General features: G+C 31.4%; 1 protein-coding gene across 1 annotated transcript; it reads left to right on the top strand.

Moving 5' to 3' along the window:
• Nucleotides 1-2,988: 2,988 nt before the first annotated feature.
• Nucleotides 2,989-6,454, top strand: LOC129895221 (protein EARLY FLOWERING 3-like; the record flags this gene model as incomplete). Its single annotated transcript, XM_055970905.1, has 3 exons — nucleotides 2,989-3,401; nucleotides 4,386-4,437; nucleotides 5,445-6,454. Coding segments are annotated over 3 exons (1,107 nt in total), but the record flags the coding sequence as incomplete, so codon positions are not given.
• Between the last annotated feature and the right edge of the window lie 17,526 nt (nucleotides 6,455-23,980).

Below are 23,980 nucleotides of genomic sequence, written 5' to 3'. Positions count from 1 at the left end.
TTTATATGTATTATATTTTAATTAAATTTTTAAACTATTATTTTTATTTTTTTTAATTTTAAAATTCACATTATTTTCCCTTTTTTTGGCATAAACATTTTTATTTCAGCTTCTTATCGAATTTGCTAGGGTTGTCGAATTTCACCATCTTCTTCATCTTTTCTTCCAGCTTCTCCTCTCTCACAGAGCCTTTACTTCCAGCTACTCTCCCCCAAAACAATGTTACTGATGGGTAGAGATTGAGCCTGAGTTTCATCTCAGCATTTACTTCCAGCTCCTCTCACTTCAGCCCCTCTTCCTTTATTTGCCCTCCATCGCAATGTTGCCATTGTTGTGGAGCTTGAGTTGGTACAATCAAACCTTCAACTCGAATTGCTAAAAAACCAAAAATATGCGGATGATATACTGAATGAGCTGGTAAACCACACCGGTTTTTTGCTTTTGTACACTCCTGGGGTTTGATGCTTTAAGCATCAAACACTGTTGGTTGTATCAGCGCCGTGGTTATCATGCTTATTGTGACAATCGGTTACAAAATGGCAAAATTGAAGTTGGAGAGGATGAAGGTGCCTATCAATGACTTGAACTAAAAAAAGAAAAATCTAATCGATCAAGAATCAAGGAAGCAGAGGTAAGAAGGATTAAAAAGAAGCTGGAAGGCAGGAATGATGATGTTGATGTCGACGACGTAGGGAATGCTGCACAACTTAGTAGTATGGTAAGAGCGGAGTCTATTGTCTCGCGGCTTAATGTATTGATTAAATCGTGCGATATGACGGCATTTGATGATATCAACTGCAAGATGTTTATATATTTATTCGTTTGCGGAGGTGTGTTACTGGCAGTCGTTGGCATATTCTTTATTTTTAACAATTGTGCTGAGTGCAACATATACCTACTTCAAACTTGCATTGCTTATATCACCAACAACTGATCGATTTTTATTTTTCTTGCAAGTTTGTCCTTTCTTTGCAGGTTTAGCCCAGATTTGTGTACCTTTTGAAGATCGGAAGAAAGCTTTTTTTGCTTGACTGTCAATGATTTTGCCAAAGTTATTATTATTATCTAGTCTAAGTAGTAATTTTTTTTCTTTTCCGTGTAAAAAAGGCAAGTTGTGTTTTTGTTCATGACAGTGATTTTTGTGGTTTTTTAATTAATTGGGTAGCTTGTAATCCCAGTATCATTTTTGTGGATGTCTTAAGAAGCGTTTTGCTTGTTAATGATGAAAGAATTTACGAGTACATAAACTTGCCTTTTTTACACGGAAAAGAAAAAAATTTACTACTTAGACTAGATAATAATAATAACTTTGGCAAAATCATTGACAGTCAAGCAAAAAAAGCTTTCTTCCAATCTTCAAAAGGGATACAAATCTGGGCTAAACCTGCAAAGGAAGGACAAACTTGCAAGAAAAATAAAAATTGATTAGTTGTTGATATAAACAATGCAAGTTTGAAGTAGGTATATGTTGCACTCACCACAATTGTTAAAAATGAAGAATATGCCAACGGCTACCAGGTACAAGCCTCCGCAAACGAATATGTATATAAACATCTTGCAGTTGATATCATCAAATGCCGTCATATCGCACGATTTAATCAATACATTAAGCCGCGAGACAATAGACTCCGCTCTTACCATACTACTAAGTTGTGCATTATTCCCTACCTCGTCGACATCAACATCATCATTCCTGCCTTCCAGTTCTTTTTAATCCTTCTTACCTCTGCTTCCTTAATTCTTGATTGGTTAGATTTTTCTTTTTTTAGTTCAAGTCATTGATAGGCACCTTCATCCTCTCCAACTTCAATTTTGCCATTTTGTAACCGATTGTCACAATAAGCATGATAACCACGGCGCTGATACAACCAACAGTGTTTGATGCTTAAAGCATCAAACCCCAGGGTGTACAAAAGCAAAAAACCGGTGTGGTTTACCAGCTCATTTAGTATATCATCCGCATATTTTTGGTTTTTTAGCAATTCGAGTTGAAGGTTTGATCCTACCAACTCAAGCTCCACAACAATGGCAACATTGCGATGGAGGGCAAATAAAGGAAGAGGAGCTGAAGGGAGAGGAGCTGGAAGTAAATGCTGAGATGAAGACTCAGGCTCAATCTCTACCCCATCAGTAACATTGTTTTGGGGGAGAGTAGCTGGAAGTAAAGGCTCTGTGAGAGAGGAGATGAAGCTGGAAGTAAAGGCTCAGAAGATGAAGCCATTTCAATACCAGAGTTAATTTAATGTTGTGAGTATTTGAAAGAACAAAATATATGAAGGTGTGGAAGACCCACATTAGGGCAGAAGGCTAGTACATGGTCTCTGTATTCTTCCTTATTAGTAGGCGCATTAGCGCACTATAATTTTTTGTGCTCTGATTTCTGTTATTATCTATTACGTTCTGTACTTTGATTACTCTATTTTATCTGTGTCGCTTTCGTTATTTGCTTTCCTATATCGCTTTGAACTTCTTAGCCTTATCTGACCTCTTTTTATGCTTTTATTGAGCCGAGGGTCTTTCGGAAACATTCGTCCTACCTTGGTAGGAGTAAGGTTTGCGTACACTTTATCCTCCCCAGACCTCACGTTGTGGGGTTTCACTGGGTGGTTGTTGTTGTTGTTATTGTATATTTTGTTATTAGTTAAATTTGTCTGGTAAAGTCAATAATTAATTCCTACATAACATATACTTACATTTTTAGAATTTCGATAGTTCAAAACTTGTATTGATAGGAAGAATCAAAAGATCGAGCAAGACAGGATCCTTAAAGCACTTGTATTGACAGAAAGAATTAAGTGATCTAGCATGACAGGATCCTTAATATAATAATGTATCTATTGTTATTAGTTAAATTAGTCGGATAAACCAATCATACCTACATTTCTAGTATTTCGATAATTCAAAACTTGTATTGATAGGAAGAATCAAAAGATCTAGCAAGACGTGATCCTTAAAGCACTTGTATTGACAGAAAGAATTAAGTGATCTAGCAAGAAAGCTGAACTACGATTGCAATATGAACCGAGAGATGACCCAGATAATACTTTTGGCATATTTTGTAAGAATGATCTCCTACGAGCGGAATGCAGAGTTGATTCTCAAGTGGGTGGCACCATGCTATCTGAACCTGTTATGGTTGTTGATAATGGTGATTCTTCTCCTCTTGTTAATGATGTTGCATCAAAAGAGCAGATAATTGCTAAGAATAATCATAGTAATGATACGGAATCAAAGGAAGACAAGACATCTGAATCATTACAAACAAAAATTGTGGACCAGGGTGATGACTTATCAGAGACTTCCATGGTGGAATCTATATCTGGAATGTACATATCTCCTGACGATGTTGTTGGGATAATAGGTCAAAAACATTTCTGGAATGCCAGAAGAGCTATTGCCAAGTAAGTTCAACTGTTTTGTATTGGCTTGGTGAATGATAAATATTTAAGCTTGACATTTGAATTTTATCGTCATATGTGAAAAATGAGTCTGCCATCTCTTTGGTAGTTGGGTGGGGGAACTTGTATATTGGCTTTTCTTTTGAACTCGATTTCCACTCAACTGATGATGTACTTCCAAGTGCTACTCAGATCGTCATTTATAGAGAAAGTGTCCAATCGACCTCTATGTGTATCCTCATGGTATTTTATGTAAAAATGAGGTACGTTCTCCTGGAATATTGTTGCGTGCTGTAACAACATTATCTGTTCTGTGAATATATGACATGTTCTCTTGAAATATCTGCCTATATTAATTATGTCACTTGTTATCCAGAATGATTCCGAATGATATTTATCATTTGTTAGACATTTGTTCCTACTTAAATTTTACATTTGAACTGCAATATGTTTTATAAGGACCTTGTCAGATAATGCATTTTGATAGTCCTTCCATGCCACTGGGTGCAGTTTGAGTGACATGTTTAGTTATTTGATGGAGGTATTTGCACAATAAGAAACTTTCCCTGTAAATAGTTTTATTTTTTTAACTTTTGTAGTTTACTTCATCATTTGTTTTTTTAATGCTAATGGTCTTTGTTCAATTGGAGCTTTCTCACCTTGTATTCGGATATTTATTGGTTTTCGTGTGTCTCTGTCGGGGTTTGTTTATTGGTGTTTTAGGTTCTCTTTTGTTCAAGCATCTTGATGGAACTGACTACTTTATAGATGATTGAGGATATCCATCTCCCTTTCTTCCATCAGTATTTGTTGTTGTCTCTAGATTGACTTGGTGGTTCTTTCTCTTTAAAATTGTTTTCAACTGTGCACTAGTCTTTTTCGTTTTCATTTTTAATTGATAATTTTTTTCTCGATGCACTTAAAAGAGCTAAGATTTTTCTATTTGTTATTTGTTTGCTTGACGTTTTCCCTGTTGTCCTGGAACAGCCAGCAAAGAGCATTTGCGGTTCAAGTTTTTGAGTTGCATCGTCTAATAAAGGTGAGGCAGTTGTAGAGGCTACATTTCTCATAGTGCAATGCGATTTGGTATTGCATATAACATAGATGTCCTGCTGGACTGGATTGATTCCTTACCGAGACAAGAGGAGTCAGTCTAGGCCTATGATGCACTATCGTTGTTTCTGTACCTTTTGAACTAATAATATTACCTATCAGGAAAAAAAGCAATATACATTTACTTTTTTCCTGTTGAATTAAGTATTTTTTTTCTCTCTTTTGATCGTTGTTGAATTAAGTAATTCTGCTAAGCTTCTGTGTAACTATAACAGGTCCAGAGACTCATAATGGTCTTTGTTCAATTGGAGCTTTCTCACCTTGTATTTGGATATTTATTGGTTTTCGTTTGTCTCTGTCGGGGTTTCTTTATTGGTGTTTTAGGTTCTCTTTTGTTCAAGCATCTTGGTGGAACTGACTACTTTATAGATGATTGAGGATATCCATCCCCCTTTCTTCCATCAGTATTTGTTGTTGTCTCTAGATTGACTTGGTGGTTCTCTCTCTTTAAAATTGTTTTCAACTGTGCACTAGTCTTTTTCGTTTTCATTTTTAATTGATAATTTTTTTCTCGATTCACTTAAAAGAGCTAAGATTTTTCTATTTGTTATTTGTTTGCTTGACGTTTTCCCTGTTGTCCTGGAACAGCCAGCAAAGAGCATTTGCGGTTCAAGTTTTTGAGTTGCATCGTCTAATAAAGGTGAGGCAGTTGTAGAGGCTACATTTCTCGTAGTATTAGCAATGCGATTTGGTATTGCATATAACATAGATGTCCTGCTGGACTGGATTGATTCCTTACCGAGACAAGAGGAGTCAGTCTAGGCCTATGATGCACTATCGTTGTTTCTGTACCTTTTGAACTAATAATATTACCTATCAGGAAAAAAACAATATACATTTACTTTTTTCTTGTTGAATTAAGTATTTTTTTTTCTTTCTTTTGATCGTTGTTGAATTAAGTAATTCTGCTAAGCTTTTGTGTAACTATAACAGGTCCAGAGACTAATAGCTGGTTCACAAAGCATGCTTGAAGATGGTGCTGATTTAAGCAAAGCTGTAAAGGATTCATCTGCTAAAAGACTTCCATTGGAGTATATCGTCGGAGATGGTCACAAGAGGAAGAATTTTGAGAAGCCAAACACTAGGGTGGAATGTTCTGCTGAAAATACAGTAGGCAAACCTGTGAAGGATTCATCTGCTAAAAGACTTCCGCTGGAGTATATTGTCAGAGATGGTCACAATGTTTCGAAGCAAAGGAAGGATTTGGAGAGGCCTAACATTAGTATGGAATGTTCGGCTGAAAACACGGTGGGAAAGGCATCCTTCTCTTCTGTGCAAAATAATAGCCAGCCTTCTAGCTACAGTCTGTTTTCAGGTCACCCAATAACAAATGACTCCACTATGGGTCCTTGGAGCTTCAATCAACCCTCAGGGTACCAATGGTTGATCCCAGTCATGACTCCCTCCGAAGGACTAGTATACAAGCCATATCCTAGATCCGGAGTCACGAGTTCAATCTGTGGAGGTTATGGACCCCCAGGATCGACTCCGATAATAGGAAACCGTTCAGCTCCATCTTATGGAATTCCAGCTTCTCATCATCAGTATCCCAGATGTGAAGTCTCATTCCTCTAGAGATGCTGAGATGCAGGCCAGCACTGCAAGCAGTCCAAGTGGAACAGCTAACAAAATAATTGTGGATAACGCCACAGAGCAAAGAAATGTTCCTAGTCGTCATGCTAGAGTCATCAAAGTCGTACCTCGTAATGTAAGGTCTGCCACAGAATCCGCTGCTCGGATTTTTCAGTCTATTCAAGAAGAGAGAAAACAATACGACTCTGGTGTCAATCATCTATAGACAATAGTTATCGAGTAATTAATGTGACCATTAGTTCATTATGATGTGTTTATGATTAATTTCTTGTAACCTTTTGGATAACAATATTGTAACTGGAACTTATTGTGTGAGCCATTTTGTAAATAACATACTTATAATTATATCACTATTAAATGATTTTTCTTCCTGGTGTTTTGTATACAGAAAAGTGAACATTGTTGTTAAACCCTCATATAAATTATAATTCATTGGTGTTCGTTTATCTATGTTGAGGTGAAGCTCTTACAGATATCAGTTTATCATTGAAGCTTATGTTGCTCGGATTCTCCAAAAGTGTCGCAACACTTACATTAAGATCCTCCAACCAATAATGTTGTCGAGTGTGTGTAAGATACTTTAAATATGCTTTTGTACCTGTGCTACGACATTTCTGAAGGACCAGTGCAGCATAGATTGAAACGTGCATTTTTAGAAGATTTGACAAGAGTTGCAGAATATTTTTGGAGAAACTAATCATATACAAAGATGAAGTCAAATACTCCAAAAATTATCTCTAGCTAAACTAGTTATAATGTTTGATTTATCCCTTCTTTTTTTTTCAAATTACCAACATATTTTCCGTGAACAGTTGGCACAAACATCAAGGGCTCATAGGCTAATAGTGCAACAAGTTTTCATATTCAAAAGCAGAACGTTAATAAATACTAATAATATATATTTCAAAGTTCCAAAATTACATAGGTAAAAGAATAAGATAGACAGAAAGCTAAGCTATGGTTAAGAGGCTCTTTTTATAAGGGCTACAACTATATGCTGTTGAGCCTTGTGGACCTTCAATATTCCTTAAAGTATTATCATAATATAGTATTTATTTAATTGTCTTTCATCAATGATTTTACTTTTATTTATATCATCCATTAATATGCATATTGTATAATATTTGTTAACAATTTATATTATTTAAAAATTTATGTTATAAAATAATTTTATATTAAATAATAATATAAAAAAGAATATGAATTATATAGAGTGAATATATTAAAAGAATATTTATTTTATGAAATAAAAAATAATAATATAATATTAAAGAGTAAAGAATATAAAGAGAATAATTTTTGTTAATGTAAAAATTATAGTGAATTAAAGGTGGAAATTTAGTATTATGAATTAAATATGCCCTAACCATTTTGTCAATTTCTCTACTAAAAGAGAAATGTTTTTTTTGCTCTGATACCATGATACCATTAAGAGAAATGGTCTTTTGACTCTGATACCATGAAAAGAACTATACAATCTTGACTGTCTTCTATTCATTCCCAAGAGAGAATACATATGTAATACAATATTGAAATAAGGAAACTGAATATCTCCCTACAAATATGCTATCAAATAATATCAAATTATCTCATACCAAATATTATTAAATAGTACAAAGATATTATACTGCAATACTAACTCACAAAAAACTTGTTTTAGAAAAAATGGGTGGAAAACAGAAAAACAGGCCTAGCTAGTAGGTACCATAGTGTCTGCCAGTGCCGATGCCCAGTGAACACTGAGAAAAACTACAGAAAAATAGAAAAGCAAACGTACACTGCCAGTGTCGGTTCCCACACTGAGAAAAACAACAGAAAAGCAGGCGTAGGTACACTGTCAGTGCCGGTTCCCGCACTGAGAAAAAAACAACAGAAAACAGGCCTAGCTAGTAGGTACACTGCTAGTGACGGTACTGAGAAAAACAACAATAAATTAAATTTTATTCTGCAAAAATAATAGAGGCACGTGGATTTGTCTTTTCTAATTACTTTTCTATTTTATTTTATATGACATATATTTCATTTAAAAGATATTTATTAATATTTATATTTTGAACAATTTAAATTTGATAATAACTAATTTGTATTTATTTAAATGATTAAGTATTGACTTTTGTACTTATTGAATGATTAAATATTGACTTTTGTAGTTATTTAATGATTAAATATTTCTCGCCGCCTGTACGCCACAGTGCTATGGACTTGTAGGTAGTGTATAATTATTACGCCTAGAGATCCACCTTATTCTAGTTAGTACTGTGATTACTTAATTCTCTCTCCACGTTTGTAGGTAGCAGGGGTGGGCATAGTATGATATTGTATGATATGGTATGGTATTTAAATTTTGATACGATAGTTTTGATATTTAATTTTTATAATTATTATATCATTATCCTATCAATTTATTTTGGTATGCTTCGGTATTTTTAAGTTCAATTTTGATATTGTGCGGTATGGTAAATCATGAACCATAGTTTGCTCAATTTCGACTAATATATACTCGTATAATAGAGTATTATGACTTTAAAAATTTTAAAAAAGGTCTCAATTGTATTATACTAACATATTACACATGTAGAAATATAAATTCAAAAGAAAGTACAGACAACTCATTTTGTTAATCAATAACATTTACAATACATTTCAATTAAAATAGAATAGTCAAAGTTTCAACTTCTAAACATTTATGTTTATACTAATACTAGGTTAATATAATTTTTTTTATCTATTTATTGTTATTAATTTTTTGTTTCCTTTTTAGTTGTCATGTATACTATAAATATTTGTTCTAAAATAATTATCAATTTAAACAATTAAGAAATAATTATTTTTTTCAATTTTAACTTTAACATTAATCATTTTAGAATTAAGAGACACATATTTAGATAAAAATTAAAAAATTAATAAAGGATATATTGGTCAAACAATACTCCTTATTAACATAATACGTTGGTTCGCAGAACTGCTCATTTGAGATAGAATTTTGTGCCCATGTACAATCACGTTTTTTTATTAACTTCAAAGTTTGGACTAATGTTAGATGGGCATTTTGTATTTTATATGGTAATTAAAAAATTATTAATAAATTATTTAGTTTTATTATTTTTCCCTTTGCTCATATTAATTATGTCTTTTGCACTTCCATATGGTCACACCTACTTCCCTTCATATGGCATGCGAATTATAAAGTCCTAACACATTCCTAAATTAGTTTAAAGTTAAATTATTAAATTTCTTTTCAATATCTGACATAGAGTGTATCTCACTCTCCTAAAGAGCGTGAAAACCAAAAAAATAAGATTAATATTTACTTTTTACAATATTTTCTGTTAAATAAATTTATAACTTTTTTATTTTACTATTTAAATCTTTTTCTCTTTTTTGTCTTCTTCTACTCTTTCCTCAGCTTCACCATTGAAGGACGATGACAATGGCTTCAAGTGTTGTTATTACTTTCTTCATTCATTTTTTAGTTGTCACATGTACTATAAATACTTATTTTACAATAATTGTTAATTTAAATAATTAAGAGATAATTAATTATTTTTTTTAATTTTACCCTTAAGATTAATTATTTTATAATTAAAAGTCACATATATAGATGAAGATTAAAAATTAGCAACACTCCTTATTAATTTTTCTTAAAGTTTGTGCTGGACCTTATTATGAAACTAAAAAAGAAGGGGGAGTATTAATTAAAATTTTCTTAATAGCTTGTCGCTAATCTCTTACTCCTTTCATCCCATATTAGTTAATCAATTTTTTTTTTACACGCATATTAAAAAATTATAAAATAAAAAGATAATTTTACTATTTCACCCCCTTAAAAAACTTTTTGAAAATTTTACAAACAAATATGAATACTTTCAAAAAGAATTAATTGCAAGGGTAATATAGAAAATAATTAAGTAATGCTTTCTTGATTTAGTAAGATGAACAACTACTATGAGACAATTATTTTAATAAGATGATCAACTGATATGAGATGAAGAGATACTAATTATTATGCTCAGCTTTTTGAAAATTTATTATTGATCTAATTTTAATTAAATATTGTATACGATTAAATTTACAGTTACTTTTTATTTTTTAATTTATCTAATTTACTTCAATTTGAATCAACCATGTTTTAATATTAGCTTTGTAAGATTATTTTCAATTCTTTGAGCCGAGGTTCTCCTGAAAACAGCCGTCCTACCTTGGTAGAAGTAGGGTTTGCGTACACTCTACTTCCCAGACCCCACGTTGTGAAATTTCACTGGGTTGTTGTTGTTGTTGTTGAGATGTATTATTAAACATTTTCAGATTGTTTCAATTCTTTGAGATGTATTATTAAATATTTCAAGCTCAAATAATTAGATTATCAAAGAATTAAAATTTAAAAAATATTTTCTTAATTTTGAATGTCTTATAAAGGTAACAATTACTATAATACTACAACAACAACAACAATGTATATTAATTCAACAATGTATACTATAATACTGATTTTTGTAATTCAACAACGATCAAAAGAAAGAAAAAAAATACTTAATTCAACAGGAAAAAAGTAAATGTATATTGTTTTTTTTCCTGATAGGTAATATTATTAGTTCACCTAATTTCATTCTAATGTCTTATTCACCAACAAAACTCCTCAATCTCTAGAATGAATCAGGTTTTATATGTTCTTTAAATGAGTTGTACGTTCCCCTTGCCATTTTTGGCGAAAACTTCAGCACTTTTTTGTATGTTCTTTTTATGCACGCGAGTTGTACGAAATAGGGAGAAATCGAAGGAAAATGGGAAGGTAGCATCGTTCTGAAATCGATTTTGGACTGTGCTGAGAGAATTGAGGAAGAGAAGAGTATAGTTGTATATTGTATAGGAGTTAAGTTTGGAGCTGGGCTGGATCTGCTGTAATTTTGGGCCTGATTTGGCTGAATTAGAAAGTCCAAATGTTTAATAAATTAAGAGCTGAAAAGGACCTGGTCCTTCGGCCAGATTTTAGCAAATATTCCCAAATTATTTTGAAATCGCGTAGAATTGAGAAAAAAATAAATTATGCTTTCAATTAGCTTCTAAGCTTGTTAATTACCTTATCGTAGACTAATTATTTTCAAATAAAGGTGCCAATTATGTCAACTATTTTGTAAAATTAGTCGATTTTTAAGGAAAGATGAAAGCTTAATTTGCACACCATTTATTATAATACGATCTTTCAAATCTTTATTAGAAGCGATAATTATATAAATCTATATATTATAAGTATGTAGAGATATATTTTATGGGAAAAAGAAGATAAAATTGCCTTGAAAATGATTTAATAGTATTTTTTATTTTAGAAAACAAATATTTTCAATTGTTTGAAATTGAAAAAACTTAAAAATTAATTAAACTTTGTAGAATCAAAATTGAGTGTCAACAACAACAACAACATAAAAATAATAATAATAATGTAATAATACAAGGAAGTAATAATAGTAGCACTAGCAATAATAATAATAATAATAATAATAATAATAATATACAAAAATAACAAACAAGAAATCAAAGAAATAAAATAAGATAAACGAGAAAAAGGGAGTGGGGGGGGGGGGGTAAACGTAGGAAAATAATAATATTGATTCATTCACTCTATAAACATCTCCTTTTCTGCTACTTCTGCTGTTAGTACTGCTGCTTCAATCCTTGCCGCCTGTACACCACAATGATATAGACTTGTAGGTAGTGGAGATCCACCTTATTCTGGTCTCTCTCTCCACGTTTGTAGGTAGTAGGGTGGCATAATATGGTATGATATGGTATTTATATTTTGGTACGATAATTTGGTATTCAATTTTTAAAATTAGTATATCATTATCATACCAATTTATTTCGGTATTTTTAAGTTCGATTTTGATATTGTACAGTATAGTAAATCATGAACCATAGTTTGTTCAACTTCGACTAATATATACTCGTATAATAGAGTATTATAACTTCGGCAATTCAAATTACCAACATATTTTCTGTGTAGTTGGGTTTGAGTTTAATACATTAAGTGGAACAATTTTAATACTTAATAACTAGTTATTGATGAAGTGTTTATACTAAATGTAAAAGTAGGAAAATAATAATATTGGTCATTCACTCTATAAACATCTCCTTTTCTGCTACTTCTGCTGTTAGTACTGCTGCTTCAATCCTTGCCTCCAGTACGCCACAATGATATAGACTTGTAGGTAGTGGAGATCCACCTTATTCTGGTCTCTCTCTCCACGTTTGTAGGTAGTAGGGGTGGCATAATATGGTACGATATGGTATTTAAATTTTAGTACGATAATTTTGGTATTCAATTTTTAAAATTAGTATATCATTATCATACCAATTTATTTCGGTATTTTTAAGTTCGATTTTGATATTGTACGGTATGGTAAATGATGAATCATAGTTTGTTCAACTTCGACTAATATATACTCGTATAATAGAGTATTATGACTTCGGCAATTCAAATTACCAACATATTTTCTGTGCAGTTGGGTTTGAGTTTAATACATTAAGTGGAACAATTTTAATACTTAATAACTAGTTATTGATGAAGTGTTTATACTAAATGTAAACGTAGAAAAATAATAATATTGGTCATTCACTCTATAAACATCTCCTTTTCTGCTACTTCTGCTGTTAGTACTGCTGCTTCAATCCTTGCCGCCTGTACGCCACAATGATATAGACTTGTAGGTAGTGGAGATCCACCTTATTCTGGTCTCTCTCTCCACGTTTGTAGGTAGTAGGGGTGGCATAATATGGTACGATATGGTATTTAAATTTTAGTACGATAATTTTGGTATTCAATTTTTAAAATTAGTATATCATTATCATACCAATTTATTTCGGTATTTTTAAGTTCGATTTTGATATTGTACGGTATGGTAAATGATGAATCATAGTTTTTTCAACTTCGACTAATATATACTCGTATAATAGAGTATTATGACTTCGGCAATTCAAATTACCAACATATTTTCTGTGCAGTTGGGTTTGAGTTTAATACATTAAGTGGAACAATTTTAATACTTAATAACTAGTTATTGATGAAGTGTTTATACTAAATGTAAACGTAGAAAAATAATAATATTGGTCATTCACTCTATAAACATCTCCTTTTCTGCTACTTCTGCTGTTAGTACTGCTGCTTCAATCCTTGCCGCCTGTACGCCACAATGATATAGACTTGTAGGTAGTGGAGATCCACCTTATTCTGGTCTCTCTCTCCACGTTTGTAGGTAGTAGGGGTGGCATAATATGGTACGATATGGTATTTAAATTTTAGTACGATAATTTTGGTATTCAATTTTTAAAATTAGTATATCATTATCATACCAATTTATTTCGGTATTTTTAAGTTCGATTTTGATATTGTACGGTATGGTAAATGATGAATCATAGTTTTTTCAACTTCGACTAATATATACTCGTATAATAGAGTATTATGACTTCGGCAATTCAAATTACCAACATATTTTCTGTGCAGTTGGGTTTGAGTTTAATACATTAAGTGGAACAATTTTAATACTTAATAACTAGTTATTGATGAAGTGTTTATACTAAATGTAAACGTAGGAAAATGATAATATTGATCATTCACTCTATAAACATCTCCTTTTCTGCTACTTCTGCTGTTAGTACTGCTGCTTCAATCCTTGCCGCCTGTACGCCACAATGATATAAACTTGTAGGTAGTGGAGATCCACCTTATTCTGGTCTCTCTCTCCACGTTTGTAGGTAGTAGGGGTGGCATAATATGGTACGATATGGTATTTAAATTTTGGTACGATAATTTTGGTATTCAATTTTTAAAATTAGTATATCATTATCATACCAATTTATTTCGGTATTTTTAAGTTTGATTTTGATATTGTACGGTATGGTAAATCATGAATCATAGTTTTTTCAACTTCGACTAATATATACTCGTATAATATAGTATTATGACTTCGGCAATTCAAATTACCAACATATTTTCTGTGCAGTTGGGTTTGAGTTTAATACATTAAGTGGAACAATTTTAATACTTAATAACTAGTTATTGATGAAGTGTTTATACTAAATGTAAACGTAGGAAAATAATAATATTGGTCATTCAATCTATAAACATCTCCTTTTCTGCTACTTCTGCTGTTAGTACTGCTGCTTCAATCCTTGCCGCCTGTACGCCACAATGATATAGACTTGTAGGTAGTGGAGATCCACCTTATTCTGGTCTCTCTCTCCACGTTTGTAGGTAGTAGGGGTGGCATAATATGGTACGATATGGTATTTAAATTTTGGTACGATAATTTTGGTATTCAATTTTTAAAATTAGAATATCATTATCATACCAATTTATTTCGGTATTTTTAAGTTCGATTTTGATACTGTACGGTATGGTAAATCATGAACCATAGTTTTTTCAACTTCGACTAATATATACTCGTATAATAGAGTATTATGACTTCGGCAATTCAAATTACCAACATATTTTCTGTGCAGTTGGGTTTGAGTTTAATACATTAAGTGGAACAATTTTAATACTTAATAACTAGTTATTGATGAAGTGTTTATACTAAATGTAAACGTAGGAAAATGATAATATTGGTCATTCACTCTATAAACATCTCCTTTTCTGCTACTTCTGCTGTTAGTACTGCTGCTTCAATCCTTGATGCCTGTACGCCACAATGATATAGACTTGTAGGTAGTGGAGATCCACCTTATTCTGGTCTCTCTCTCCACGTTTGTAGGTAGTAGGGGTGGCATAATATGGTACGATATGGTATTTAAATTTTGGTACGATAATTTTGGTATTCAATTTTTAAAATTAGAATATCATTATCATACCAATTTATTTCGGTATTTTTAAGTTCGATTTTGATATTGTACGGTATGGTAAATCATGAATCATAGTTTGTTTAACTTCGACTAATATATACTCGTATAATAGAGTATTATGACTTCGGCAATTCAAATTACCAACATATTTTCTGTGCAGTTGGGTTTGAGTTTAATACATTAAGTGGAACAATTTTAATACTTAATAACTAGTTATTGATGAAGTGTTTATACTAAATGTAAACGTAGGAAAATAATAATATTGGTCATTCACTCTATAAACATCTTCTTTTCTGCTACTTCTGCTGTTAGTACTGCTGCTTCAATCCTTGCCGCCTGTACGCCACAATGATATAGACTTGTAGATAGTGGAGATCCACCTTATTCTGGTCTCTCTCTCCACGTTTGTAGGTAGTAGGGGTGGCATAATATGGTACGATATGGTATTTAAATTTTGGTACGATAATTTTGGTATTCAATTTTTAAAATTAGTATATCATTATCATACCAATTTATTTTGGTATTTTTAAGTTCGATTTTGATATTGTACGGTATGATAAATCATGAACCATAGTTTGTTCAACTTCGACTAATATATAATTGTATAATAGAGTATTATGACTTCGGCAATTCAAATTACCAACATATTTTCTGTGCAGTTGGGTTTGAGTTTAATAAATTAAGTGGAACAATTTTAATACTTAATAACTAGTTATTGATGAAGTGTTTATACTAAATGTAAACGTAGGAAAATAATAATATTGGTCATTCAATCTATAAACATCTCCTTTTCTGCTACTTCTGCTGTTAGTACTGCTGCTTCAATCCTTGCCGCCTGTACGCCACAATGATATAGACTTGTAGGTAGTGGAGATCCACCTTATTCTGGTCTCTCTCTCCACGTTTGTAGGTAGTAGGGGTGGCATAATATGGTACGATATGGTATTTAAATTTTGGTACGATAATTTTGGTATTCAATTTTTAAAATTAGAATATCATTATCATACCAATTTATTTCGGTATTTTTAAGTTCGATTTTGATACTGTACGGTATGGTAAATCATGAACCATAGTTTTTTCAACTTCGACTAATATATACTCGTATAATAGAGTATTATGACTTCGGCAATTCAAATTACCAACATATTTTCTGTGCAGTTGGGTTTGAGTTTAATACATTAAGTGGAACAATTTTAATACTTAATAACTAGTTATTGATGAAGTGTTTATACTAAATGTAAACGTAGGAAAATGATAATATTGGTCATTCACTCTATAAACATCTCCTTTTCTGCTACTTCTGCTGTTAGTACTGCTGCTTCAATCCTTGATGCCTGTACGCCACAATGATATAGACTTGTAGGTAGTGGAGATCCACCTTATTCTGGTCTCTCTCTCCACGTTTGTAGGTAGTAGGGGTGGCATAATATGGTACGATATGGTATTTAAATTTTGGTACGATAATTTTGGTATTCAATTTTTAAAATTAGAATATCATTATCATACCAATTTATTTCGGTATTTTTAAGTTCGATTTTGATATTGTACGGTATGGTAAATCATGAATCATAGTTTGTTTAACTTCGACTAATATATACTCGTATAATAGAGTATTATGACTTCGGCAATTCAAATTACCAACATATTTTCTGTGCAGTTGGGTTTGAGTTTAATACATTAAGTGGAACAATTTTAATACTTAATAACTAGTTATTGATGAAGTGTTTATACTAAATGTAAACGTAGGAAAATAATAATATTGGTCATTCACTCTATAAACATCTTCTTTTCTGCTACTTCTGCTGTTAGTACTGCTGCTTCAATCCTTGCCGCCTGTACGCCACAATGATATAGACTTGTAGATAGTGGAGATCCACCTTATTCTGGTCTCTCTCTCCACGTTTGTAGGTAGTAGGGGTGGCATAATATGGTACGATATGGTATTTAAATTTTGGTACGATAATTTTGGTATTCAATTTTTAAAATTAGTATATCATTATCATACCAATTTATTTTGGTATTTTTAAGTTCGATTTTGATATTGTACGGTATGATAAATCATGAACCATAGTTTGTTCAACTTCGACTAATATATAATTGTATAATAGAGTATTATGACTTCGGCAATTCAAATTACCAACATATTTTCTGTGCAGTTGGGTTTGAGTTTAATACATTAAGTGGAACAATTTTAATACTTAATAACTAGTTATTGATGAAGTGTTTATACTAAATGTAAACGTAGGAAAATGATAATATTGGTCATTCACTCTATAAACATCTCCTTTTCTGCTACTTCTGCTGTTAGTACTGCTGCTTCAATCCTTGCCGCCTGTACGCCACAATGATATAGACTTGTAGGTAGTGGAGATCCACCTTATTCTGGTCTCTCTCTCCACGTTTGTAGGTAGTAGGGGTGGCATAATATGGTACGATATGGTATTTAAATTTTAGTACGATAATTTTGGTATTCAATTTTTAAAATTAGTATATCATTATCATACCAATTTATTTTGGTATTTTTAAGTTCGATTTTGATATTGTACGGTATGGTAAATGATGAACCATAGTTTTTTCAACTTCGACTAATATATACTCGTATAATATATTATTATGACTTCGGCAATTCAAATTACCAACATATTTTCTGTGCAGTTGGGTTTGAGTTTAATACATTAAGTGGAACAATTTTAATACTTAATAACTAGTTATTGATGAAGTGTTTATACTAAATGTAAACGTAGGAAAATGATAATATTGGTCATTCACTCTATAAACATCTCCTTTTCTGCTACTTCTGCTGTTAGTACTGCTGCTTCAATCCTTGCCGCCTGTACGCCACAATAATATAGACTTGTAGGTAGTGGAGATCCACCTTATTCTGGTCTCTCTCTCCACGTTTGTAGGTAGTAGGGGTGGCATAATATGGTACGATATGGTATTTAAATTTTAGTACAATAATTTTGGTATTCAATTTTTAAAATTAGTATATCATTATCATACCAATTTATTTCGGTATTTTTAAGTTCGATTTTGATATTGTACGGTATGGTAAATGATGAATCATAGTTTGTTCAACTTCGACTAATATATACTCGTATAATAGAGTATTATGACTTCGGCAATTCAAATTACCAACATATTTTCTGTGCAGTTGGGTTTGAGTTTAATACATTAAGTGGAACAATTTTAATACTTAATAACTAGTTATTGATGAAGTGTTTATACTAAATGTAAACGTAGAAAAATAATAATATTGGTCATTCACTCTATAAACATCTCCTTTTCTGCTACTTCTGCTGTTAGTACTGCTGCTTCAATCCTTGCCGCCTGTACGCCACAATGATATAGACTTGTAGGTAGTGGAGATCCACCTTATTCTGGTCTCTCTCTCCACGTTTGTAGGTAGTAGGGGTGGCATAATATGGTACGATATGGTATTTAAATTTTAGTACGATAATTTTGGTATTCAATTTTTAAAATTAGTATATCATTATCATACCAATTTATTTCGGTATTTTTAAGTTCGATTTTGATATTGTACGGTATGGTAAATGATGAATCATAGTTTTTTCAACTTCGACTAATATATACTCGTATAATAGAGTATTATGACTTCGGCAATTCAAATTACCAACATATTTTCTGTGCAGTTGGGTTTGAGTTTAATACATTAAGTGGAACAATTTTAATACTTAATAACTAGTTGTTGATGAAGTGTTTATACTAAATGTAAACGTAGAAAAATAATAATATTGGTCATTCACTCTATAAACATCTCCTTTTCTGCTACTTCTGTTGTTAGTACTGCTGCTTCAATCCTTGCCGCCTGTACGCCACAATGATATAGACTTGTAGGTAGTGGAGATCCACCTTATTCTGGTCTCTCTCTCCACGTTTGTAGGTAGTAGGGGTGGCATAATATGGTACGATATGGTATTTAAATTTTAGTACGATAATTTTGGTATTCAATTTTTAAAATTAGTATATCATTATCATACCAATTTATTTCGGTATTTTTAAGTTCGATTTTGATATTGTACGGTATGGTAAATGATGAACCATAGTTTTTTCAACTTCGACTAATATATACTCGTATAATAGAGTATTATGACTTCGGCAATTCAAATTACCAACATATTTTCTGTGCAGTTGGGTTTGAGTTTAATACATTAAGTGGAACAATTTTAATACTTAATAACTAGTTATTGATGAAGTGTTTATACTAAATGTAAACGTAGGAAAATAATAATATTGGTCATTCACTCTATAAACATCTCCTTTTCTGCTACTTCTGCTGTTAGTACTGCTGCTTCAATCCTTGCCGCCTGTACGCCACAATGATATAGACTTGTAGGTAGTGGAGATCCACCTTATTCTGGTCTCTCTCTCCACGTTTGTAGGTAGTAGGGGTGGCATAATATGGTACGATATGGTATTTAAATTTTAGTACGATAATTTTGGTATTCAATTTTTAAAATTAGTATATCATTATCATACCAATTTATTTCGGTATTTTTAAGTTCGATTTTGATATTGTACGGTATGGTAAATCATGAACCATAGTTTGTTCAACTTCGACTAATATATACTCGTATAATAGAGTATTATGACTTCGGCAATTCAAATTACCAACATATTTTCTGTGCAGTTGGGTTTGAGTTTAATACATTAAGTGGAACAATTTTAATACTTAATAACTAGTTATTGATGAAGTGTTTATACTAAATGTAAACGTAGGAAAATGATAATATTGATCATTCACTCTATAAACATCTCCTTTTCTGCTACTTCTGTTGTTAGTACTGCTGCTTCAATCCTTGCCGCCTGTACGCCACAATGATATAGACTTGTAGGTAGTGGAGATCCACCTTATTCTGGTCTCTCTCTCCACGTTTGTAGGTAGTAGGGGTGGCATAATATGGTACGATATGGTATTTAAATTTTAGTACGATAATTTTGGTATTCAATTTTTAAAATTAGAATATCATTATCATACCAATTTATTTCGGTATTTTTAAGTTCGATTTTGATACTGTACGGTATGGTAAATCATGAACCATAGTTTTTTCAACTTCGACTAATATATACTCGTATAATAGAGTATTATGACTTCGGCAATTCAAATTACCAACATATTTTCTGTGCAGTTGGGTTTGAGTTTAATACATTAAGTGGAACAATTTTAATACTTAATAACTAGTTGTTGATGAAGTGTTTATACTAAATGTAAACGTAGGAAAATAATAATATTGGTCATTCACTCTATAAACATCTTCTTTTCTGCTATTTCTGCTGTTAGTACTGCTGCTTCAATCCTTGCCGCCTGTACGCCACAATGATATAGACTTGTAGGTAGTGGAGATCTACCTTATTCTGGTCTCTCTCTCCATGTTTGTAGGTAGTAGGGGTGGCATAATATGGTACGATATGGTATTTAAATTTTGGTACGATAATTTTGGTATTCAATTTTTAAAATTAGTATATCATTATCATACCAATTTATTTCGGTATTTTTAAGTTCGATTTTGATATTGTACGGTATGGTAAATCATGAACCATAGTTTGTTCAACTTCGACTAATATATACTCGTATAATAGAGTATTATGACTTCGACAATTCAAATTACCAACATATTTTTTGTGCAGTTGGGTTTGAGTTTAATACATTAAGTGGAATAATTTTAATACTTAATAACTAGTTGTTGATGAAGTGTTTATACTAAATGTAAAAACAACGCTTCATAATCAATTAATTTACATACATAATAGTTTCAAAGATTGCACTTTTAGTACGAGTGTGGTAAGATATTTCAAATTCGGTATCTACTGATTTTAGCTATTCATATGTATGGTGGTTTTGATATTCGATTTTTAAAATTATTATATTATTATCATACATTCGGTATTTTGAACTTTGATTTCGATATTCTACGGTATGGTAAATCGATAACCATGATTTGTTCAACTTCGACTAATATATACTAGTATAATAGAGTAGTATGACTTCGAAAATTAAAAAAAAAGGCCTCAATTGTATTATACTAACATATTGCACATGTAAAAATATAAATTCAAAAGAAAGTACAAACAACTCATTTTGTTAATCAATTACATTTACAATACATTTCAATTAAAATAGAGTAGTCAAAGTTTCAACTTCTAAACATTTATGTTTATACTAATACTAGGTTAATATATTTTTTTTATGTATTTATTGTTATTAATTTCTTGTTTCCTTTTTAGTTGTCATGTATACTATAAATATTTGTTCTAAAATAATTATCAATTTAAACAATTAAGAAATAATTAATTGTTTTTTTTCAATTTTGACTTTAACATTAATCATTTTAGAATTAAGAGACACATATTTAGATAAAAATTAAAAAATTAATAAGGGATATATTGGTCAAACAATACTCCTTATTAACATAACACGTTGGTTCGTAGAACTGCTCATTTGAGATAGAATTTTGTGCCCAGGTACAATCACGTTTTTTTATTAACTTCAAAGTTTGGACTAATGTTAGATGGGCATTTTTTATTTTATATGGTAATTAAAAAATTATTAATAAATTATTTAATTTTATTATTTTGCCCTTTGCTCATATTAATTATGTCTTTTGCACTTCCATATGGTCACACCTACTTCCCTTCGTATGGCATGCGAGTTATAAAATCCTAACACATTCCTAAATTAGTTTAAAGTTAAATTATTAAATTCCTTTTCAATATCTGACATAGAATGTATCTCACTCTCCTGAAGAGCCTGAAAACCAAGAAAATAAGATTAATATTTATTTTTTACAATATTTTCTGTTAAATAAATTTATAACTTTTTTATTTTACTATTTAAATCTTTTTTTTTTTTTTGTCTTCTTCTACTCTTTTCTCAGCCTCACCATTGAAGGACGATGGCAGTGGCTTCAAGTGTTGTTATTATTTTCTTCCTTCATTTTTTAGTTGTCACATGTACTATAAATACTTATTTTAAAATAATTATTAATTTAAATAATTAAGAGATAATTAATTATTATTTTTAATTTTACCCTTAACATTAATTATTTTATAATTAAAAGGCAAAGATTAAAAAATTAACAACACTCCTTATTAATTTTTCTTAAAGTTTGTGCTGGACCTTATTATAAAACTAAAAATGAAGCGGGAGTATTATTATCTATTAGACGTTTGCCTGATTATCTCATCATAGAAATCCTTAGTAGACTTCCAGCAGATTGCCTTGTTAGAATGTCCAAGACACTGATCTCATCGCGCTATTTTTCCACCTTACATCTCAGAAGAGCTAGACCTCTACTAATCATACACCATGTCATAGACGATCGCTTGGGTAATTATAATGTGCAGAGACTTTTTGTATTTGATGAAAGCCTTAATAAGGAGGAGGAGAAGATGTTCACGAAAGTACTTCTCAAACGCGACCTTATGATCAATGAGGCAAGGAAGAACAAACCTGTTATTCGATACTCTTGTGAAGGTGTTCTTCTATTCACGATTGTTTATTCTCCACCTACTTATGTCATTTTCAATCCAATAACACAAGAGGAAGTAGCCATACAACATAAATTCAACCCTGGCTCCTTGTGTGCTTTTTATTATTGTTCATCAACAAGACAATTCAAACTTCTTTATGCACGATATGCAAAATCTCAGTGTCAATATTCCATATACTCTGTCAGGACACAGACATGGAGGAGGAAAATTCGTTGTCCCACTCCCAATCTTTTGCCAGATGTCGATCCTGCAATTGTCAATGGAGCATTGCATTTGCTCGTGTCCAGAGACTTAGAGAAACCAGATATTCCTCCTTGTGGTAAAGGAATCATGGTGCTTAATATGGACAAAGAAGAGCTTTCCAATATGCCTCATCCCGGAAGTTGTAGCTCATGGAAAATACATCACACAATGTCTCTTTTAGTGAAGGATGAGTCTTTCTCTGTGTGAGCAATTGTTTATCTTTGAGAATAGATTGGATATATGGATGTTGGAGGACTATGAAGCACGGTTATGGACCAAAAAATGCAAGGTTAACCTTGTATATAACAACGAAAGTGTTTATCGCAGTATGCGTTTTCTTCACTATAGTTATTGGGAAGTGGTTATGTACATGAACTGGTATTTTATTGGGATAACAGGGGATTATTTATGTATAATATGGATCATAATACTTTGAGAAATATCCAAGGTCCACAAGGCTCAACAATATTTACTTGTAACCCTTATAAAAAGAGCCTCTTGACAATAGCCTAGCGTTCTCTAATTTTATTCTTTTACTTTCGTAATTTTGGTGCTTTGTTTAGTTGAGTTGTTAGTGTTTTGAAATATATATTAACTTATGTTTTTGAATATGACAACTTGTTGCATTTTATATATATTCACTGTTGCTGTGCAAACATAAGTTCAAGTTTCAAAAATCACAAACTTTAAAATCTATGAGCAAACGGAAGCTTAGAATATACATATAATGGACAAATAAGCATTGATGGAGGGATATGATGAGAAGCAGTGTTAGGATTAGTTTAGGAAGCAGTGTCGTTGCGATAAATATTTGATTTGTTTCTTCAAAAATATTGTTGGTTGGATCCTCTAAAAATGCACCCTTCAACCTATTCTTCACGGTCCTCCAAAAATGTAGTAGCATAGATACAACATATTTAAAGTATCTTACATAGATGCGACAACATTATTGGTTTTTGAAAAATCTGAGCAACGTACTTCTAACAGCTTTGATAAACAGATACTTGTAAGAGGATTGTTATTTAAATTTTATTATATCATATTGCAAAATTTATCGTTATGTAACGACAAAAATTCTTATTTTTTATAACAATCGATTAGGTGTGATCGCATTGTTACCTTTTTTTCCCTTCTACTTTATAATGTAGATAAAATAAAACTGTGGAATAAAAAATAAAGAATCGAATTCAAGAATCAAAAGAATCTGCAAGTAAAAGACGTGTGGATCAGATACAAGGAAAAATAATAATCCGGGCCCTTGTTTCTGAAAACATCAAAACTATCTTGAA

This window comes from Solanum dulcamara, chromosome 1 (assembly GCF_947179165.1).
Source record: "Solanum dulcamara chromosome 1, daSolDulc1.2, whole genome shotgun sequence".
NCBI lineage: Eukaryota > Viridiplantae > Streptophyta > Magnoliopsida > Solanales > Solanaceae > Solanum > Solanum dulcamara.
Note: the sequence above shows the minus strand (reverse complement) of the source record. Positions and strands in the feature narration are given on the sequence as shown.